Raw genomic sequence first — 22,814 nt, 5'->3', positions numbered from 1 at the left:
CCAGACCTGCTCTAATAACTCTGGTCTCAGCGTGAATGACCAGGCTGGAGGGAGACAGTGGATGCAGAAAGACTAGTCAGGAGGCCACTGCAATTGACTGGGTTGGAGGAAACAAAGACCAGGAGAGCAGGTGAGAAGGGAAAGACCTATAGAACTTCTCAGAACCTTCAGGGGAAATCCTCATCCCCGTGGGGCGCTCTTTTACGCCTAACCAGGATGGATGGGACCAAAGTCACTTGCCACTTTCTACCATACCCAACCAGTGGTTATGCTGGGATGAGCAGACAATCCTACTTATAAAGCTGGCAACAAATATGACTTCAAAGTACACTAGTTCCCTAAAAGTCGGTCAGAAGCTGGAGTGCGTGTGCATGTGTGTATGTTTACTGTATTGGGGAAAATGAGGATAAGGGAAAATTTATAAAGTGTAACTTCCTATTTCGTTGTAGATACTTGTTTTTGCCTTTCTGGTAACAATTTCTCCTTCTGGTAACTGTACCCCAATGCAGTTTCCAAGATTCACAGCGTTGGTGGGTCTTTCAATCAAGACCTCTCTTGGCCAAATGGTGGATGTGACCCAAGTGGAGGCCAATCAGAATCTCTCTGTTTGGGATTTGAATCCAGTGGGGCGGCCCAAGGGGTGATGACAGCTGGAGGTCACTCACTCTGATGGTGCCCTGAAGAGTGTCTGGTAATTACTACTGCCAACATTTCTGCCCAGTTATAATCTGGAGTCTTCAGAGCACACTCTGCTTTGGTGAGCTACCCTCATATCCTTTCCAATTCTACTTGTTCTTGAGGTTAGCCAGGATCAGCTTCTGTTGCGTGCAACTGAAGAAGTCCACTAAATACGTATTCGTGGGTGGTATTCTTAATAAAAGGGCAAGTAAGCTAGAAAAGGATATAGGAAAGAAGTCTCCACATATTGTACATTCTTTAGAATCCTTACTGTTATACTAAGTTCATACTTAGTGTGTGTTCACATGTGTGTGTGTTTATATACATATGCATAAATTACATATGGTGAAAATAATGTTCCCCTTCCCAGCTATAAGTTATGGTTGAATACATTTTATTTGGGTCAGTTCCACTGGCTAAAAAAATAGCTTGTACCTCTCCTCTGTAATGATATAGCCCTTCAACACATAGTATACATAAATATAGTGATAAGGTGGTTCTTTAACCCTTCTGTATTCTCGATTTCAACCCTGTGAAAGACAGCTGGGTGTCTGATGTTACATCTTCAGAGAGCAGCACTCTATGGATGCAGAACAGACATAATGGGCTCAGGGTTCAGGCTGTGATATTTTAGAACTGACCTTAATTTCTGCCCTGAGTTCGGCCAGCTGCATCTCTGCCATCTGACTGGCTAGATCAGTAAGTCTCTTTAGTTCTTCTGCTTTCTTTTGACGAGCAGTCAGGATTTCCACTGCCAGATAAGAAGGAATAATACATTAAGGCCAAAGATGTAAACATATTCAACGACCTAATTTCTTGGATCGGTTCTCTCTCCGCAGACTGATCGCTTTGTTGGGCCATGGCTGTTTTCTGAGTTGGTCACTAAGCTGGGTTGGCCCTTGGTGCTCATCACCAACCACTCATTTCCTTATGTCTTTATTCACCAAGCCCCAAACCAAACACGGTCCTTTCTGATTCACTGTACACCCACAATCTTCTTCATTTTCCCCACTGGCATCTGATCTCACTTACTTAGTTTGGACTTTCAGATTTGTGCATTACTCAGAACAACTATCTCCAAGAAGAAAAAAAAAAAACATTAAAATCCTATCTGAATGATAATGCAAAGACAGTGAGTCCACTAAGCAAAAACCATTATTCTGTAGGTGCTGTACTATTAAATTCTAACAACATCAGACCCTCTGAACTTTAACACATATTCATTTAGGGCAACTAGCTGTGTTATTGAAAGTTGACCTAAAAGTTTTCCTTTATTAGCTTTTTGTGAGCTAAAAAATGCCTCTGCTTTTGCTACTCTGCAGATATGTTTCCATTTTGCAACCAGAGAGAAGTTGCAAACCAGAGTTTTTGTTATAAGTGTCCACAATGGAAAAATTTCAAGGGTGAGTCAAAGCTTGCTTAAGCTGAATTCATGTGCACTCTTTAGCATCTGCACATGCAGCGAAGTCACAAGGGAATTCTCGGCATCACATTTCACACACCTGTCAGATGAACTACTAAAGGTTCAAGTAGATGTAGGAGCCCACAGGTTAATTGTCTGTGTGTGTGTGTGTGTGTGTGTTTCCCAAAAGACCATGGAGCTCAAAGGCAATGAATACAAATACATTGGGTGAGATTTAAACAAGAAGTTTGATTTTATAATAGAGAAGATTTGTAGTTCTCTCATTCCAGTCACATATGAATTGTCTTCATTTCTTTTGGACAAAGATTTTGAGTGATAACAAAAGAAAAGTCCACCTAACTAATATGATATGCACATGGAATTCACATTCCATTCTTGGCTGAACAAGGGTCAACTGCTTTATTAGACCAGATTCACAGCACAATGCCCAGATTCACAGCACAATGCCCAAACAAGGTGCTTTCTGATTTTAAGAGTTCTTAATTTATAAATGTCAAAAATAGTTGCTTCAAAAGCCCCAAAAGAAGTTCAGAATCAATCGAAAGTTAAGATTTCCTGCAAACCATAATCCATTCCTCAGACAGGATGAGAAATATCTTTTTATGCTGATACCAATGTTGAGATGTCAATAAAATAACTAATCTATAACTCATAAAGCCTAACCATCTGCCAAACTACTCTAATCATGCTTTGATTATTTACCGGGACGCCCCCTGCCTCCCATTTACAATTCCAGGTAGCTGGGAAGAGACTGAATTGTGCCTGGTAGCATTTCAGAGTACAGAGAAGCTAGTGAAAAACTTGTCCTGATGATGGGAGTGAAAGGAATTTTCATCTGAACATAGAAAATGTATTACTGAGTGATGTCCCAGGTTACCCAGTCAGACCAGAGGTCACAAAAAGGTAGCCAGCTATCACTTTCAGTGACAGGGTACATATATTTTGTTTGGTCCACACATTACTTTTACAAATAAATCACCCACACTTGAAAGTTAAGTGATTCCATTCAAAAGCTGGATTTCTGGTTGCTCTTAAAATATTGTTACTTCTGGCTAGAGCAGGCATCTCTAGTCCTGGCAAAAACTGCACATTTAGTTCTTTGTGTCCAGGATACCTAGGGCCTGGTACACAGTGGGTGCCCAATATGTTTGCTGAATGAAGGATTCCAACGAATGGATCAGTGCATTACTTAAAATGAATATGCAAAGAATGAATCAATGCATTACTTAAAAGGAATATGCAAAGAAAGGCAGAAGTTCCTTTTCTACAGGGGCCACTTGAGAATATCTAGGACTCATACCTTTGACTGATTATTTATTTCCCATTATAATTCAACATGTGGATGGGACTAAAGCCTGGAGAATAAGAAAATGATTCTTGAGTAGGAAGATGAAATGAGGTACTTTCCTCTTGCAAAGTAAGATAAATAAGAATGCTGAGGGCCCAGCTTTGATGAGCAGCTAGTAAAGGGGTCAACAGACCCTGAGTGACTACATGGATAAACAGATCTGACTTTTCTTAACAGATCATTTGTGGGACTGGTGACAATTAGGGATAATTGTTCTTTTTGATTAAGTAGAACTTGGGCATTCATACCAAACAAAAGATTTTGTAGAAATAGATATAAATGGGCCCTAAAATAGAAATGCAGGTGCAAGATCACCAATAAATTCTGAGTTACACTCATGCAAATGTGCATGGGAATGAATACTTTGCATCAGCAAGTGTTGGGATGAGTTTTACATATAGTCTCATTAACATTTCAAAGACTTTCATTATGAAAAAGTCCTAAAACTTGAGATCCAAAGCCAATATTCTCTGGGGGGAAGCCAACATTTTCACCTCAAAAGCATCAATCACAGAAACAGAAAGCAAGACTGAAACAGATCAGTTCCTAAAATTCATTGATCTTATAATTTAAAATAGAATAATAGGTATGTTTTGAAAGCACCATCCTTTTGGAAATTTGTAGAGGGAGACAGTCCCATATGGCTTTAGATTTTCACTGCATTCAACACTCGATTAGTATTATTTATGTAGTTTTATAAACAGTATCTGGTATGCTGAAATCCATTCACTCAGTAGGATTTATAATTTCCTTCAAGTTTCTGGAACACATTAGAAGCTTGCTCTTATTACTTGAACCATGGAAAATTTTAGGGCTTCTCGAATAATGTGTCTTAGCAGAGGGTATACTTGAAATCCTGGGGGGTGGGGGGCCAGGAGCTGGGGCCCAAGTAGCTCTTCAAGCACAAAGGTTCTTTGAAATCCTTTTAATTCCTTAAAAATTCTTGTGAATTTTGCGTTTTACTTCATAATAGATCTATGTTCCTGTTAATATAAAGTAATGTTTTCTTCCCATCTCTAGTAAATTTGACACTCTGAGAACACACCTGCCTAGGCCTCCAATTCCCTGGGCAGGCAGAGTTTGAGATCATAGCACGACAGCATCCTTACTTTCTTCATCTGTAAAATGTAATAATCATATACCCCTCACAGGGTTATTGTGGAACTGAATGAAATAACCTATATGAATTGTTTAGCATAGTACCCTAAAAAGCCCTAACTACAAATACTATTTTTTTTTAATTAAAAAAAATAAATTTATATATTTATCTTATTTTTGGCTGCACTGGGTCTTCGTTGCTTCACGTGGGCCTTCTCTAGTTGCGATGAGCAGGCGCTACTCTTCCTTGCAGTGTGTGGGCTTCTCATCGTGGTGGCTTCTCTCATTGTGGAGCACGGGCTCTAGGTGCATGGGCTTCAGTAGTTGTGGCACGTGGGCTCAGTAGTTGTGGTGCACGGGCTCTAGAGCACAGGCTCAGTAGTTGTGGCGCACAGGCTCAGTAGTTGTGGCTCCCGGGCTCTGTAGCGCAGGCTCAGTAGTTGTGGCTCACAGACTTAGTTGCTCCGCGGCATGTGGGATCTTCCCAGACCAGGGCTCCAACCATGTCCCCCTGCACTGGCAGGTGGATTCTTAACCACTGCACCACCAGGGCAGCCCACAAATACTATTATTAAAGTGAGATATATTTATCTAGAATATACCTCCCTCTTGTTGCAATTATGTTCACGTTCACTAATATTGGATCCCACAGCCTGTAGATACTGAATTAATTACAATAATTTTTTTAAGAAATACAGTGAAGTACCCACAGTCTTCTCAGCTTTGTGTTAGGTGCCATGAGGGATATAGGAGCTTATATTATAATTGGGGAAATATGGTTTATATCATGTGCAGGAAATGGAAAACGTGGAAAATACTCTTGAGACCATAGATAAGGAAGCTCAAAATGGCGGTTGTAAAGACAGTTCAGCACTTTGTGGGGAGAAATTCAATGGTTCTTTCTATCGATGGAGAAGAGTTACAGTTGACATAGGTGTGTCACCTGAGAGAGGCTGCAGAACCCCTCTGACCTCTGTTTTCTCAGGGGTTGGACTAACCTCTCTACTAAGATGAGCCTTTCTCTTTTTATACACACCGTGTCGGGCACTGTGCTAATAACTATTTGATATAGACACTCTTCTTATGCCCTCTTTTCTGATTAGGAACCTGACTTTAGAAATTCACAAAATAGTTCAATGTCACACAGCCAGTAAATGGGTGGAACCTGGATTCGATTTCATTTCTGTTCACCTCCAAGGTAAGCAAATTGGTTTCCCCAGGGTGCTGGGCAGTTCTAAACCAGGACCGATTCCTGAAGTTAGGGGAACCCTGTCAACCAAACTAGCCGTTTCAGATAGCCTGAAAGCTCCATGTGTGCAGGTCCCAGATTTATCTGTTTGCTGTTTGTCCCTCTCTCTGCCAGTGCTTAGCACATAAGGAAGCACACAGTCAATGTTTACTGATTGAATGAGTTTTCAAAATGGGGATACTCTCAAGAGATGCCCAAATTCCACAGGTCTTGGGACTGAATACTACTGTCCCAAGGAAGAATGAGCCCTTGAAATCTGAGGCCCTCTGTTGAACTCTGAGAAGTGACGTGCCAGTAACTTTCTATTTGGTGCTAGAGAAACATTTGTGTTCGTGTTGGCTGTTACATGTTTATCATTAGGATATGAAACTGAAAAGGGAAAATAAGCTGTACCTGAGAAACAGGGAAGATCCCAAGTCATGGGGTAATCTGCTGCTACTGAAGAAATCAACAAATTTCAATAAAATAAAATAATTTCACAGTCAAAGAAATTGTGTAACTATCTAAATATTCCACAGCTTAACCCTGGATCACATTTAGTTTTATTTAATAAAACCTGCTGTATTTTAGATTCTAAAATGTTGTTTAAAATTATTTGGAAAAATCGTCTAACAAAAATAATGATAGCTATTTTCCATAAAATAACTACTGCATTTATGGCCAAGGGCCAGGCAAGAAAAATATTTTTAAAAGAATGAAGAATCTGGTCTGATCCTTCACTGACAAAAAGGAAAGCACTGAAGTCAAAAGTAAAGGAATTTTGCTGAAACCTGACTGGGGGTGCAGACTGCCATTTATCCAATTTATGAGATAAGATTTGGGTAAGGATGAAGAATTTAAAATGCCTAGGAGATATGGATTGTAAAACTAAATCCCAGCCGAAAAATATGGTCTTAGGGGAAAAAAAAAGAAAAAAAAATGTTCTTAGGGCTCCCATTAACATAGCAAATGAATTTAAAAATAAAAGAGGGATCAGCATGTACGCTTGCGTTGAATCTGACTGAGCAATCTTGTCTCAGTTGAAATTTCCAACCCATGAACCTCAGCCTATTTGAGATGGCAAATCCACCCTAATGGCTGTTGGGTAACCTTACAGCAGTGGAAAGGTTTAGAAATAGGTATAAAAATAGTAAAATAAATCAAACCCAGAGTACTAATATTTTGTGTTAAATTCAGAAAAAGTTTTGCAATGATCAAGATTGTCTGTGTGTGTTCATTATTTAAATATAGAGTATTCTGTATATTACGCAATCTCACTTGTGATTTCAAACACGTAACTGATTTTCTTCTGAGGTGTTAAGTTGGCAGGTGTTAGCGAATTTGGCTGAGTTTGTAAACAGAATTGGAGTGTTTTAAGAGAACTTCATTTAATACATCTCTAAGTTTGAATTATTAATCTTATAAGAGTTGCTTAAGAGCTTGGAATACTTTGCTGGTTAGGTTTGTGAGTTTGCCTTGTCAGGTATCCGAAGTGCTTGAAAAAAATAAGATATATTAAATTTACAAACGTAATTCAAAATGTTAAGGGGAATTGAAGTAACCTTCAAATAGAACACATTTTTTAGGGGAACTTAATTTGGTAAACTTGAGTCAGTTGAAAGAACAAGTGAAAAGGATTGTATAAGTAGTATAGCAAGATTTGTAAGTTGCGAAGGCATAAAAACTTATGTTTTAAAATTTAATACTATATTCAATGTCATTTTAAACCCAATTAACTATAAGTAGTCCTCTATAGGCACAAAAGTCTCCCTGGACTTTAAATAAACTCAACTGACACCTATTCTTTGCTGCATGCCTATTCTGCCCTCCGCTCAGTGGGTGCTACTACTCCATCCTGTTGGACCCCACTCAGAATCTGTATCATTGTCAATCTGACCTATGGATTACTTCTGATTGGGAGACTCCTAATCAAACAACCATGTGTCTACTTACTGGCTTCTTCTTTAACTTTATCCATTTCTGCCATTAATGAAACTTCTTTGTCAATGATGCTGGGGGAAAAAAACAAAAACAAAAGCAAAGAATGCTTAATCAAAGATAAACTTTTAATAAGCACTGGAAGTAAAAGAAAAATTATTTTCATTAAACAAAATACAAGATTACCATAAATATTTCTATGTTACATTGCCAGCAGCAGACTCTGCCTTTCCAAAAATGAGGCAACATGGAAGGGATGCTCCCAGAGTTACATAGTGACATCTGCTGATTAAATCATTGTCAGCAAAACTAAAAAAAAAGCCTTTTCAGACTTTCAGAATTGCACTGCTTTGAATTTCAATTTGGGAGTATTTTTGCCCTATGAATTTTTGAAGTTCCAAAACAATATAATAAGTATTTAAAAGGTGGCACTCAGGTTATCAAGGCCTGTAATTCTCAAATGTCTCTGTGCTTCACTCTCCCAGATTTGGGCGGGGAGGGAGAGAGGTGGGCCCAATGCTGACGCAGAGGGTCCTAGGACCCACTTTGAGAAATATGGTTCTGGGTCAATCCATCCACATGCTCTATAATGAGTCTATGCCTTCTCATTCCCCCAAATAAGCCTTGCAAGGTTAAATTAACTTTTTTCCATTATATTTAATATATTTTTGGCTAGTCCTTTGAAAAGGTATTACCTGCAAAAGTAATAATTTTCTGTCCAAAAGTTCATTTCTCTCCCATCCTGACTCTTCGCTCCCCTTGCAGTATCAACACATCATCACAAACCCCTTATGTATCCTTTCACAGATTTTTATGTGTAAATAAGCACAGATACCAGATTTTTAAAATTTTCATTTCAACCATAATATTTCAATATAGGTATCTCAAAGATAAGGACTTTTGGGGAATATAACCATAGTATTACTGTAATACCTAAAAACATGAACAATAATTTAATGTTATCAGATATCTACTCAATATTCAAAATTTCCTAATTGCCCCATACATTTTTTTTAAACAGTTTGTTTGAACCAGGATCTAAATAAGGTCTGTTCGTGACAATTTGTTGACTGTCTCTTAAATCTGTTTTAATCTATACATTCCCTCCCATCTCTCTTTCTTCTTTTTCCTCCCTTGCAATTCCTTTGTTAAAGAAACCAGGTCCTGTAGAGTTGTCCAAGGTCTGAATTTTGCTGACTCCATGGCCATGGTATTATTTAACCCATTCCTTTATATTTTCTATAAATTTGTTATGAGATACAGAAATCTGATTAAATTCATATTTGTTTTTTATTTCAGGAGAAATTATGTTATGTACTTCCATCAGCAGACACATGACAGGACACACTTATAAATACTCCTCCTGAAAAAAAATTAAACCTGAAGGTACTCAACTTTATACATCTCAAAATAAATGTACAGGAAATACAAAGAACCTCTCTATTTTTTATGATATTAGCAGCTATTGGTGATCACTGCCTAGATCAAGAGGGTTTGAGAAATGAGAATATTCAAATTCTCTCACTCCTTGGTTTAGTTACTGAAAACTTCCATAAAGAGAAATTTTCCTTTATCAACTATTTGGTTATCATGAAGTACAGTTTGCATAGGCAGGGTAAATGCTTGGTTCTCTCTTTTTATTTATCAGTTTTCAAAATGATAGTTGGCTCCTCCAAAAGTAACCAATGAGATTTTTTTTTTTGCTTGTTTGTATAGTTTAATTGTGAACTCATATTTAATGTGCTTCAATACACTGCAATTATTATCCTTAAAACATCCTTATTTATTACTACTCAGATTGTTCCAACAGGTGTACATTTTTTTCTCCATCAGATGTATTCTTAAAATTTAAAGTGTGTTGAAAATCTATTTCCCCTTAAGAGGAAATATTTTGTAGCATTTGTCAAGGTACGAAGTGGCTCCTGGGATGTATCTCTAGGAGTTTGGGTCTCCTCATCCAAATGATGTAAACTAAACACTTGGAGAGTAAGGACTGTGTGTTGAAGAGCTTGGCGCTTTCCAACCAGGAAATCCTCATGGAAAGAGCTGACGTGAACAAGGAACGGCAAATTCTCCAGAACTGGGCTCGAAGCCTAATCCATCAAGCATAGACATCACCTCTCCCCATGACGCATGTGGCTTTAGGTCACTGGCTATAACCACTTTGGTGTAACTAGCGTATCAAGAGAATTGTACCTTATTTATTGACATTAAACACATATGATGTCAGTGTGTTTTAAGCACAGGAAATACACGATACAGAAAGGTGCACAGCGAGAAGGAAGTCTTTATCCAAACTCTGTCTCAGTTTACTCAGTCCTCCTCCCTGGAGGTCTCCAACGTCACCAGCTTCTTGTGTTTCTTTCCGGACATCATCTATTCATAAACCAGCACATATTCGTTAATTGTACGAAATGCTGAGTGAAGTCAATAGGCTTGTGCTCCTGTGATTATGAGGTATACTTAGCCTTCCTGTGAAGTTCACAAATGTAGCCACAAGCGATTGGAGAGGGCAGTTCTATGTTAGTTTCGAAAAACAAGGCTAATGGATAAGCTGGTAGGGAGATAAGGTGAGAACCTAGAGATTTGGAGTCAGGAGCCCAAATTATAACAACACGGCTAAGCTATTCTACCTGAGACAATGTTCTGAATGTTTATTCCCTATAGAAAAGGAGGTGAAAAGAGAGAGAGTCAGCCAGAACGCTGGGAGCTGTGTAGGGTGAAGAGGTGGGGAGAAATCACCAGTAGTGGGGTGAGCAAAGGAGCTTCCAGAAGCAGGAGGACCACATATGCTACTGTGAGGTATCCACTGTAAGGTGTGTGATGTGAGCCTTGCTTGGGATGTCCAGACCTTCACCACGCTTGGTGTGAATGGTCTGAACGTGTGTGGGTGCGCGCGCGTGCGCGCGCACACACACACACACACACACACACAGAGGAAGTGGCTGGGTTTCACGTCTGGGTCAGTGCAGGGCTGAGAAATGGGAAGAGCAACAGCCTGAAGGCAGAGTGAGCATTGAGAATGTCGGGCCTCACCCGCATCCCTGAACTGGCACAAATCTTAGAGAGGTCTTTTGACTTCCAGCGGGCATGAAACGGGAGTCCAAGGGGCTGGGACTCCGCTGACTTATGGGCTACAGGTCAGGTGAGACTTGCTCCATTCTCTTAATCAACGAAGTGAAGCCGGCTTGCACAAGTGTGGGGTGACGGTACAGAATATGTCACAAAGAGCACTAGAAGACTCCAGTCTCTGGAGAGACTGACAAAACATTCATCCACTGGACAAACATTTGCTGAGTGCCTGCCACATGCCAGGCGAGGGTGGAGCTGGGAATACAGCTGTGGATAAAAAAAAAAAAAAAAGATTCCTGCCATCCTTGTGGAGCCTCCATTCTTTTGGGTGAGCTGAGAGGAAGAGGGTGAGAGGACCTGCCGAACTTGCTGGGGAAATAGCATAAAACAGATGGAGAGGGAAGAAAATGATGATGGCAGGAGGAAGAAATTAGAATTGCCCACCCTCCATCAACCAGAAGGCTGTAAGTAGAGTCTCCAGGATTTGAGAGCATGCAAGGTGCACAACCAAAGCAAATACCTGCACGCGATACAAGATGGGGTACCTTTAGACTTCAGGGGGCAGGAGGGGGTGGACCGCAGTGACAGTGCCAAGACAGCCTCATGTAGTCCCCACGCCCTCAGTCCCCAAACAAGGCCACGGACCCTGCAGCCTGTGTGTGTGCTGGATGAGAGCATGGTGTAGGAAGGGGCCTTTGCTCATTTCTTTACCAGCTACAAGATTATAGTGCATTTTTGTTGATTAAACTTGTTAATATAATCATGTGCCCAGAGAGTTTACAAGATGGATATTTGGGGTGCAATCCGTATCCCCAGGTCTAACACATTAAACATTGTGGATATTCACACAATGGTTAGTTTAGGCCTCCTGGGCTAGCAACAGGAGGGATGAAGGCTATACACAATAAATTGTTAATCTGCTTAATGCCCACTGGAGGATGTGAAAAGCCTCTGAAGTCGGCATCAAACCATGCTTCCATTCCTCTGGGTATTTCAGCAAAAGACTGTCCTCAAGCATCTTAGTAATTCAAGCACCGCTATGTATGATTGCTTTCAAAACTCATGCATAAAAGCAATCCAAGGGATCTCTGCTGAGTCAGGACCCTGCTCAGAACCCATGAACTGGATGCAAACCAGCATCAAGGTGCTAGCTCGAGGCCGTGCCCCAGGACCTCCCATGAGAATCTCAATAAGGTGCACCTCAGAGTTTCGCTGGATTTTTTTTTTTTTTTCCTTTCAAGGCAGCAGGCTTGTGGAAGGGAATACTAAGGGAAGAGGATGTGGAAGATGAAGAGAATGAAGTAGCGGAAGCCGGCCGGTCCTCTGGCAGGCTGTCAGACAGTGAGGAACCAGCATCACAGCAAGCTGAGAGCCAGACCAAAGGAATGTCCAAGATGAAAGGCCGCGTCTAACACCTTTTTGGGCCGCACCGTGGGGCCTGCGAGATCTTAGTTCCCCGACCAAGGATCGAACCTGTGCCCTCGGCAGTGAGAGTGCAGAGTCCTAACCACTGGACCGCCAGGGAATTAATTCCCTGTGTCTCACACCTTCTAAATGCCCGCAGTGCTGGGGGCCACACCCAGCTTCCTGAGTCACTTCCTCAGTGCCATTTACAAGTCCCACTGAATCTTCTTAGAGACCCCAAGACAGAGATACGCACTGAAGTGCTGCCTGACACAGGACAACTCTGCAGGCTGGATAAAAGAGGAGGGTGCTGGGCAAAACCCAGTAGGGAGTTAGCATATATGGAGGTCAGGAGGGAGGAATGGCACAGAGGGAGGAGATGAGTCACAGGAAAATCACAGGCAGTGTCACTGTCCCCATTCCTACTGGAGAAGCAGGAAGGTCACATGCAGGCTTTCGAGATACCACTGTGTATACAGCCTCAAAATGACAGCTGCTCGTAACTAACCCTCCTGAGTGCTTACTGTGCGAGGCCATCAGGGAGAGCACCAGTGCCTCACTGGAATGATCTCATTGAAGTTTCCCAACACCCCAGGAGGTATGAGCTCTAATTCCCCCTCACCACAGGACCTTGGCACGTGCCCTTCCCACTGCTAGAGGACAGCTCTCCTCCCCAGCTCTGCCTTTCTTCATCTCCTTCACTTTGAGGCTTCCTTCAGGTCTCTGCTTAATCATCCCTTCTTCAGAGAAGCTCTGACACAGTTTTAGAAAACTTCTGTTCAATGTTACGGGCTTCGACCATGGTGGGCTGCTCGACAAAAACTGCCTGACAGTGATGAATGGAAGGGAAGACAGCATATTTATTTTTCTATGGCATAACAATAATGAAACTCCTTAATTGGTACACTGTGGTGCTTGCATATAAATCATCTTTATGCAAAAATTTATACAACTTTTGTCACTGACAGAATCTAATCATTTGAGACATAAGCTTACGAATAAAAGTACAACGATATTCACTAAACCACACAGGGTTTGGCTCAGAATCAAGACACGTAGTTAATGATTCTGTTTGTAAATTGGGATGGTAATAAATTACTGAGATTTGTACTTTCCCCCACTAATCCTCTGCAATTCAGGTTTGGGGCATTTTTGCTTTTCAACGGTGATCCTCCGTACTTGATAGAAACACAGAACTCTTTAACCGGCTTTTCGCTGACCACTGAAAGTTCTCTAAATGGCTGGATAAAGTCCTCAGGAGGGCACCAGACTGAAGACACATCAAACGTGTTCTACATAAACTGAGCTCACATAAAACCCATGCTGACCTCACATGTTTCAGATGTGCCCTTTATCCTTCCAAAAACACATCTTCTCATTTTATCTAAACTGCCTGGATAGTAAAATTTTATTCTCTTGCTATAAAAAAGCTTTTATTATTAAAGCAATAAGGTGTAAGGAGAGGGAGATGACCATGGCAGAGCCTTTACGGTTTTTTGTTAATCACAGAGATAAAGTGTCATTTTATAAAAATGTTTCCACTGTCTTGATTCCTTTCTATAGAGGACTAATAATAACAATAATAAAAAGAAACAGAAAGGCACTTTAGCAGGAATAGATTTATCATTTTCTGCTCTGTGAAAGACTCTTCTTTAAATGTGGAAACAAGATACTGAGAGACAAAACGGCTTCATTTGGCAGCTCGAAGGAGCCACGTCGAGTCTGGTGTGCTTCATAAATAAAGATGCTGTGATGGGGAGCGGCCACAGGACTGTCAGTGGGTGAGAAGCTGGAGGGCAGAAGCTTCTAGCGGATACTGAGGAATGAAAGTAGGATTTCAATAGGAGTTGAACGAGATCAATCTGCAACAGCAGCCAGAGTCAGACGTTAAGAGAGTTAAAACTAGGCTACATTTCATCTTCCTGAGCTGGCCTCAGGGAGGCCATAGTGAGAGAAACGGCCTGCGACTATCTGATCCCAGACCATTTTGCTTCAGGACCTTCTGGTGGACGAAGGGCTTCGGTGCGGAGCTTCCTTAACTCCTCGGTTGCCAAGCAGAACAAAGCAGGTGGAGAGCCTCAGGAAGCAGACAGAGCCCCGCGCTTGCTGGCAGGATGATCACGGGGCAGAGCCTCCAGACCGCCGGCCCGTTAGAGAGAAAGAGAATGTGGAGATTGCTGGGGAGGAAGGATCCTACCGAATGCTAAGGGGATGTTTCAGCCCTCCTGGCCCGTAACACAGTTTAAAGCATGCGAAGGAGGGATAAGCTGTAAAGCCAGACTTCCTGTTTAAAGAATTTCTATTTCTTTCACTAAAGAGAGAGGGTAATGTACAAACATTTCCCCCCACTGTGGGCCCTGCTCCTTACCTGCTGCATCAGGAGTAAGAACTGTGACCACGGGAGGAATGCCTGCTGAGCGCCTGGCAGCCTAGTAGCACCCAGGGGCCGCTATGTGGATCCTGAGCTGGGAGCTGGTACTGATGGAAGAGGCCACCTGTACTGCCCAGGAGTTTAGGCATCTATGTCCCTTGCCCTGGCTGAGAGGACTGTGCCCACCAGGTGGAGGGCAGAAAAACTCCCTTTATATACTTAGGATGTACTCTACTGTTACCATGGGTACCATGTCTAGTCCAATCTCCCAAGTATTACCAGGAATTCTTGGCCCAGGGCAAAACTAGTCAGGGGTTTCGGCCCACCCATTTCTCAACTATTGTTGCTGTCACCAAAGGCGTCCCTGGCATGACAGGCACAAATACATCAAGACTGTGTATGGTTCTCTATTCTCAGGGTCAGAAGGACAGGCAGCCCTAACACGACAGGTGCCCACAAATGGTGCCCACGCTCTTGCATGGCTGTCAATTCCCTGTTCCTCCTTTCTCTGTTCTGCTCCCTGAAGGCTAGCAGAATATGCCACCCCAAATATGGCACTTTGGTATATTGATCATGATGAGCTGTGGGCACGTGAAAAACAGCAAATGCAGGGACAGGCTTTCTCCAAACTCCCCTTTTCTGCTTAAAGACAGATTGTCTAAAAGGAACTCAGTTGTCATAAATTCCTTCTCCAGAAGTTTCACCAACCAGGGAGGATGCCGACTCTCGCCCATCAAAGGAGAGAAGACTAGACCTGACACCACACTCAGCAGACTGTGTCACAAGCTATCATACCTCCACCTGTTCTTCTAAGGACCCATTCATCTTTCCTAAAAGTCATTTACTCTCCCCTCAGAGGCCTACACCCCCTCTCCCCTTTCCCTATGAAGATGGTATTTGATCCTGAATTCCAGGCCACCTTGGGGAGTTCTTCATTTTTCCCTGGGTCTCTCCCATGTGTACATGAGGCGTACATGTTAATAAACTTCTGTTTGTTTCTCTCTTGTTAACCTGTCTTTTATTACAGGGTCTCAGCCAAGAACCCAGAAGGGCAGAGGGAAAATATTCTTCCTCCCCTGCACGTCCATTCTGTCCCCACTCCTGCACCCGTCTGCTGGTTACTGATCTCACTACTCACCAGTTTCCACGACACCCCTTCCTTCACTTCCCACGTGATCAAGTCCTCCCAAGTCTACCCCAGAAATGTCTCTCCTACCCAACTCCACTTGCCAATTTATCTCAGGCTCATTATCAAGTAGCTGGCTATGCTCATGTATTTATGTTTTTTGTTGGGATTCCTGGGTCCCTTACCTTCTACTCTGTACACTTTTGCATTTTGGTTTCACAACAACCTGCGTTCTTCTTGTAATTGGAATTCTTTTTCTGAGTGCAGCAGTGATTGACAAATTGATCTAAAGATTTCTTGAATTCCACAGCGTTATGTGATAAACATATAAAACCCAACATACATGTCTACAGCCTGCCAGCTGGGGTTGGGACACAACTCTTTGAAGCTGCCTAGTAATCATGACTCTCAGGGTAACAGAGTGTCCTCTAAGCATGAATCACTGTTGACATATACAGCAGAGTTACACCCCTCTGGCTGCCAGTGAATGTGGCCAGTGCACTCAATCTGCCAATCAGGTTGAGCCCATTTTCTTTCTATTTCTTTAATCAGAGGTAATATAATTTGTTAATGTTAATATCTCTTAGTCTGCATATTTTATATTGGAATTCGACAATGATTTAAATTACTGTTAATGAATATGTCATCACACTGTCCGAGGTATGCTTCTGGAATGAGACACGAACAAATGTAGCATAAGGACTAACTCCCAATGCTTGTAAAATCCTGGAGTTCCTCACAGATGACACAGTTGATTGAAAAAACAAACAAACACAGACAGGGATTCCTTTTTCTTCTTGGAATTTAAAAAATGACATCAGAGTTATAAAATCCTGCAAATTCTACAACTCCCACAACATCACATGTTCACCTGAAAAATCTGTATTCCTTGTATACCTCTATTTAGAATTTTACATATATTTGGCTTAATAATGTAATTTCTTATCTTTGCTGATTACTTTTTAGTTTTGTTTCTTTCCATGGAGATCACTATTGAGGGAAAGTAACTAACCTGTATGTCAGTTTCTATAGCTATAAAAGTGATATGACTTACCACCATCTCTTTTTAAAAAAATAAAAAACAACCAAACTACATATAAAGAAAAGAAAGCACACTTCTATCTGTGGGTGTTGTTATAGCACAAGGGTACCAATGAAGGAAGTAACATTCTTCTCCATTTACTTCATTTTACATGCTCATTAAAAAAAACTGGGAAATGTAGAAAGCAGGATAAAATAAAACAAATTTCAAAATAAAACAAGGCAAAATCTCTCTTTGTTTCATACCCAAAATAGAGCCAACCACTCTGAACACTGTTGCCTTTCCCTCGAATTTTGGGTGATGGGGGGCATCTATGCGGAAGCCATCATGGTGACTGAACCTGAATAACTCAGGAACAGAAACTAGAGGAGACTGATGTGGCACAAAAATTCATAGAAATGCCGGCCCACTTCCAACCCAAGGCAGCCAGGCTTAGCCTCCACTGCTCTGGCCTCCTGGGGTCTCCTGAATTCCTTACCTCTCCTGTGAAGAGGGGAGGGGAGAGAATGTGGACTTCTTGGTTTGGGCCAAAAGGCTCTCGTCAGCCAGCATCTCCAGGCTCACTTGCTACCCCTCCTCTTTAGGACCTGACCTAGCCAGTGGCTTCCCAAATGGGGGCAACAAAGAAAACAGTAAACTGTATGTACTTTTTTTTTTTTTTTTTTTTTTTTTTTGGCTGCGCCATGCGGCATGGGGGATCTTAGTTCCCCGACCAGGGATTGAACCCATGCCCCTGCATTGGGAGCGTGGAGCCTTAATCACTGGACCACCAGGGAAGTCCCATGTACTTACTTTTTATTCTAAAAAGTAGACTTTCCTAATCTTTAGTATACAGATTAACCACAGTACACATATATGATTTATAAATAAATTTTCTGGTTTGAGAGGGATGTGCTCAAAATTCATTTATTGATGGAGTGAGACCCAGGGAACGCACTCCTCCTAGAGCACACCGTGGTCTCTCTTATTTCTGGTTCCTTGTGTTGTTTCTTCTACATGGAATCCTTTCTCCTGTCTCAGGCTGATAAATTACTAGTCTCCCTTCAAAGACCAGCTCAAATGTAACCTCTGCGGTGGACCCTTCCCTAACCAGCCAGCCAGTGTTGATTTCCCCTCCTCCACTCCCAGCTCCATTGCAGTATTTGCCATCGTGCATTACACACTTGTTTCTGTCTTCACCCACTAGCTCCTGGGCTCTGTTGGGTGGATGAATGAAGAGAGGGGAAGGGAAGGTAGAGAGAAGGCATGGCAAGACGGGAAAGGGGAAAGAGGGCTGATGTGGTGACAACTGTGGCCATTCAGAATCAGGGGTCCCTTTGCCTTACTTCTCTCTTCATCAGGCAGTCAACAGTAAAAAGCTGTGATGAAATACCATATCTTACAGCTGGCATCTACTGCATAACTAAATAAACAGAAAGGTGGAACAGATTAACTTCCTCCCAGTGTCTTGGTAGAGAGGGAAAGACATTTACTAAATGCTTATCTGGAAGAGAAGAGAACCAGCCTAGACTGAACTTTGATCATGGGCCAGGCAAGAGATTTTCTAGAATAATCTGAGAAGTGCATATCTTGTCCATGAATCTTCACAAAACCCCCAGAAAGTGACAGCCGTACACCTGTTTTGTAGCTGAGTAGAAGTTAAGAAACTCAACCATATTCAGAGCTAGAACACGTGGAGATGAGATTTAAACCCTATTCTGTCTAAGTCTACACCCCACACCTCTTAATTATGTTGTTAATAAACCTTGGAAAATGTCACTTTTGTTCGAATCAAAGGTCACTGTCACTAGAAGGATAATGTAACATACATATATGGAATTGGCTATTCTATTATACTGGCTTCAGGTACAGTTTTTGTATGATTTGTTGCTGTCCTAGCTGACAAACTGCCCAAAATTTCTCCTTGGTCTCACTCTAAGAGACTACAGAATCTCACTCTGTACTAGTCTAATAAATAGAAATAAGCTCCAAGATCCATTCTGAAATTGTGATCTAGGATATTCCACTTTTCAAACTATAATGTATTTATATTTCTACTAATGTATAGGAACAAATTTGTCTTATTTTCTCAGTGAAAATGGATTATTCTGTAAATTCAAAACACACACACAAATGATACATACTTTCCTTCTGGGATTGTGTAGTTAGAACAATGTGGTTAATTCCTTTTTATATTTCTGTTCTATGATGAAAGCTAACAATTCCTATTCAGGAGCATGTTACAAAGCTGGTTTGATGGGTAGCCTTCATTTGCTGAAAAGATTCAGAAAATCTTTTCGGATTTCAAGCTGAAATCAGAATCAACTTCTTATCCTCCAGCTCTTCTTGTGGGTTTATTACTCTGCAAGAAGGCTACAGTGAAGGAAAGCTGTCTCCCAAGGCTAAGTGTAGCACTGACATGACGTAGAGAGGTAATCACACATGGAGCTCAGAGAAGCTATTAATACAAGGTGCTATTTATGCTAGTTTCCTGGGGACTACACCCAACTGAAAAGGCTAGTTCTGTACTTTCCATATTTATCAGCCCGCTCTTCCTTCATGTTGACTGATTCACTAGGTCCTTGCAGTGGCCCTGGGGAAACATCTAATGCAGAGAAAAACCTCAGGGAGGAAAGAGAATAGGAAAAGAGAAGCTTTCACCTCCAAAGAGCGAGCTACCCCTATTTAGAATGACACATAGTCACAAACAAGGCAAGATATGAAATGCCCTGTACCATGGGGACTTGCCATAGACCCAAAGTCACAGGGACCTTGAGTTCCTCCCTGGCATAAGGTATTTACCCTTTTCATGATTTCAGAATGGCTCCTGGAGCTGATTTCTGTTTATTGGACTGGTGCAGAGTAAGAAAAAAGAGCCATTTGGGGCAGTTTGTCGGCTAGGACAGCGACAAAAACTCATTATGGCTCTCTTGAGGCATAACTATATTTATTAGCCTCTTCTATCATTGTCTCTTGATCCTTTGCAGGTGGATGTTCATCTCAATAATGTGTGTTCTTTTAATATGCTGGTATAATCTCCAATATTGGGTGTTGGGAGAAGGAATGGGTTTGTTTAATTTCTACTGTACAGTACAAGTCACTAGCAGGTGGGCACTTAGAAAAACCATCTGTTGAGAAGAAAAGAGATTAGTCAGAAAGTTTTGTTTGCGATAGGTTTTGATCAATGGGAAGTATGTATTCCTTTCCAGAGCAGAAGGACGTAGAGACCTTGTATTAAATTTCTTTTAAAAACCATAAAAAAGTGTAATGTTAGACTCTTGATTTTGCCTGTGTCTCGTGTATAGGCTAAGGAGCTGGCAAAATCTAGCAATCACTTAACACGTTGTTGATACAACGTGGGAATAGGGAACCGAAGTCCTGGTGAAGTTATCACATGACAATACTAAGTGGCTGCAAAGGTTCCTAACGTCAGCTCTCCTACTGGTGGTAACATCCCTTGTTGAACGGCACAGAGAAAAGCATCACTTTATTACTGGCCAACACACTGCTCCAGACACTCGATGCTCATGGGCATGCTCAGAATGCTTGCTGTTTCAGCCACGTGGTTTTACAAAGGAGGCCCAACTCATCACTCATGCTTACACCCACACCCTACACGTGACTGAACTCAAAAACCCCATTTGCTTGTTTTCACAGCACCTATTCTGTGACACAGATCTGATTCTAGGACCTGTTTCACCTAATGCGTATTTTCCCGGTACTTACCTATCAGAGTAGACAGACTGTCATAATTTCAATATTCTCCTAATTATGAGAGGGTAATTCAATGGTCAACAAGTATTTGCCCAACTACTACCGCACCATAAGATTGCAAAAAGACCTTCTGTTGGGAATTCCCTGGCGGTCCAGTGGTTAGGACTTCACACTTCCACTGCAGGGGGCCCGGGTTCTACCTCTGGTCGGGGAACTAAGATCTTGCAAGTGGCACAGTACAGCCAAAACAAAATCAAAAACAAAAACAAAAACAAAAACCTTCTGTTGTCATTCAACTTAAATAGCACAAGGGCAGGCGCACCTGAAGATGTCACTGGCATCAGAGTAGATGGATATATACCATGTATAGCCAGGAACACCAAGTAGTATTGCTGCTTGACTAAAGCCCGAGGAAAATAATAATCCCCCAAAGAGACACTTAATGGAACAATTCCCTACTGTATTTATCTTCACATGCCTCAGATCTTCATCCTAATCCCAGTCCCCACTGTGATATTCGGTTTTATTGCAAAATGAGAAAAAAGACTCAGGTTGAGACAGAATGGTGAATGAAAGTGATGGCCTGTCACCAGCTACAGCCTTCAGTTCTTAATTGTTCCATTTTCTCCTACGGACTGACTTGCATTCCATAATGAAAAATAGACAAAGCAGCAAAGCCCTCAATTTTCTACACTTCAGTGTAATTGTTTTTGCTTGTCTTAAGGAAACAAAAATGTAATTTGACCTTTAAAATGTGTAGCTAGAAGGTTTATGTTTCAGGAAGTATGGGGAAAATATCTCGCGACTGCACTGATGTGGAAAGAGAAGACACTATGGCTGTGTTCTGGGGTACGTGCCTGATCTGGGCATGTGAAGGAAATCTCCTCCCTCGGGTCTGCAGTGGTGGGTAGGAGGGCGGCTGGGGGGTGGGGCAGAGAGGCACTCGGGTGCGTTGCAAAGGGAGGTACAGCAGACCTCGCAGAAGGGCTGTGCAACCTTCCTCTCCCTTTCCTCTTACCCAGGCTTTCTCAGCCTTACTGATACCTTGGACCAGATCATTCTTTGCTGGGGGTGGTGGTGGAGCAGGGGATGCTGTCCCGTGCATACGAGGATAAGGAGTGGCATCCTGGCCTCTGCCTACTATATGCTGGTAGCACTACCTCTCCACAGATGTGATAACCCAAAATATGTCCAGACATGCCAACTGTCTCCTGGGGGGCAAATTCATCTGGCTGCAAACACTGCTCTAGCCCCAGACATATCACCTCCTCTGCAGGATTCTCAGTCCATGGTTTTCAACCGCAGATGCACAAGAGAATCACCTGGGGTTCTTTAAAAACAAAAAAACCCTCTTTCTGGGTTCACTTATGCCCAGTGAAATCAGCATCTCTCCGGGTGGTAGCGAGGCAAAGGATGACCACAGAGCTCTGAGAGTGTGTAATTACAGTGCAGACACATACACTTTGGTATGGAGAAAAGTACATATTCATTTACAGACATCATCTTTCAGTCAATGTTCAGTTACTTATAAAGAGAACAAACAAAAAACCCAAAGAGCACAGAAAAACCAGGCTTTTAGCATCGTATGGAAAGCCAGGTATTAAAAAAAAAAAAGCAGCTAAAAGTTTAGGGAATTTTGGGGGGAGGGAGGAAACAACCAACAAAGAAAGAATCCTATGTGATAAATCTGCAAAAGTGAAGAAAAATGGTCTTATTTGGACTCAAACTGAAGTAGTTCCAAGGCTGCATGCTCCAAGAATTTGATATTATTTGGGTACCCAAGGAGCAGTAAAGTGGGAATATGGGACAGATTGCTGCTTGGCTTGTTCTGAAATGCAAGAGCCCCACTGGCAATTTCTTCTTTGGGAGGCCTTCTCGAGTTTATATTCCAGAAAAAGACACAATATTTAAAATGTCACAGCAATGATATCTGGTGGTCTGTGTGTGATTCTGCTTGGATACCAACAGGGCTTTGGTAGCAGATAAAGAGCCCTCCTCTGGAGTGGGATTTGAGGGATGCAGAAGAAGATATCTCAAAATTGCTTTTTCTGGGCTTCCCTGGTGGCGCAGTGGTTGAGAGTCCACCTGTGGACTCAGGGCACACGGGTTCGTGCCCCGGTCCGGGAAAATCCCACATGCCGCCGAGTGGCTGGACCCATGAGCCATGGCCGCTAAGGCTGCGCGTCTGGAGCCTGTGCTCCGCAACGAAAGAGGCCGCAACAGTGAGAGGCCCGCGTACCGAAAAAAAAAAAAAATTGCTTTTTCTTCAGCCTGCAATTCTCACTTTTAGAGTTATTCTTTTGGCTGCTGGAGAGTCTCAACAGACTGTCAACTTTGGTTTACATGCAAATCTGTCACTTTGGGACGGATGACACATGGTCATCAAAAGGATG

General features: G+C 42.0%; 1 protein-coding gene across 5 annotated transcripts in view; it reads right to left on the bottom strand.

Moving 5' to 3' along the window:
* SPATS2L (spermatogenesis associated serine rich 2 like) overlaps positions 1-22,814 on the bottom strand; it is a 175,506-nt gene that overhangs the window by 8,221 nt on the left and 144,471 nt on the right. For all 5 annotated transcript variants that reach the window (XM_081242436.1, XM_081242439.1, XM_081242435.1 and 2 more), the window contains 2 exons: positions 7,729-7,787; positions 1,320-1,429 (listed from right to left, as the gene is read on the bottom strand). In XM_081242436.1, the coding sequence (XP_081098562.1) occupies positions 1,320-1,429; positions 7,729-7,787 (169 nt within the window). The remainder of the gene's footprint in view (positions 1-1,319; positions 1,430-7,728; positions 7,788-22,814) is intronic.

The sequence above is a fragment of the Mesoplodon bidens genome (assembly GCF_964165515.1).
Source record: "Mesoplodon bidens genome assembly, chromosome: 8".
NCBI classification, from domain to species: Eukaryota; Metazoa; Chordata; class Mammalia; order Artiodactyla; family Ziphiidae; genus Mesoplodon; species Mesoplodon bidens.
The sequence above is the reverse complement of the archived record's forward strand: the minus strand, read 5'-3'. Positions and strand labels throughout refer to the sequence as shown.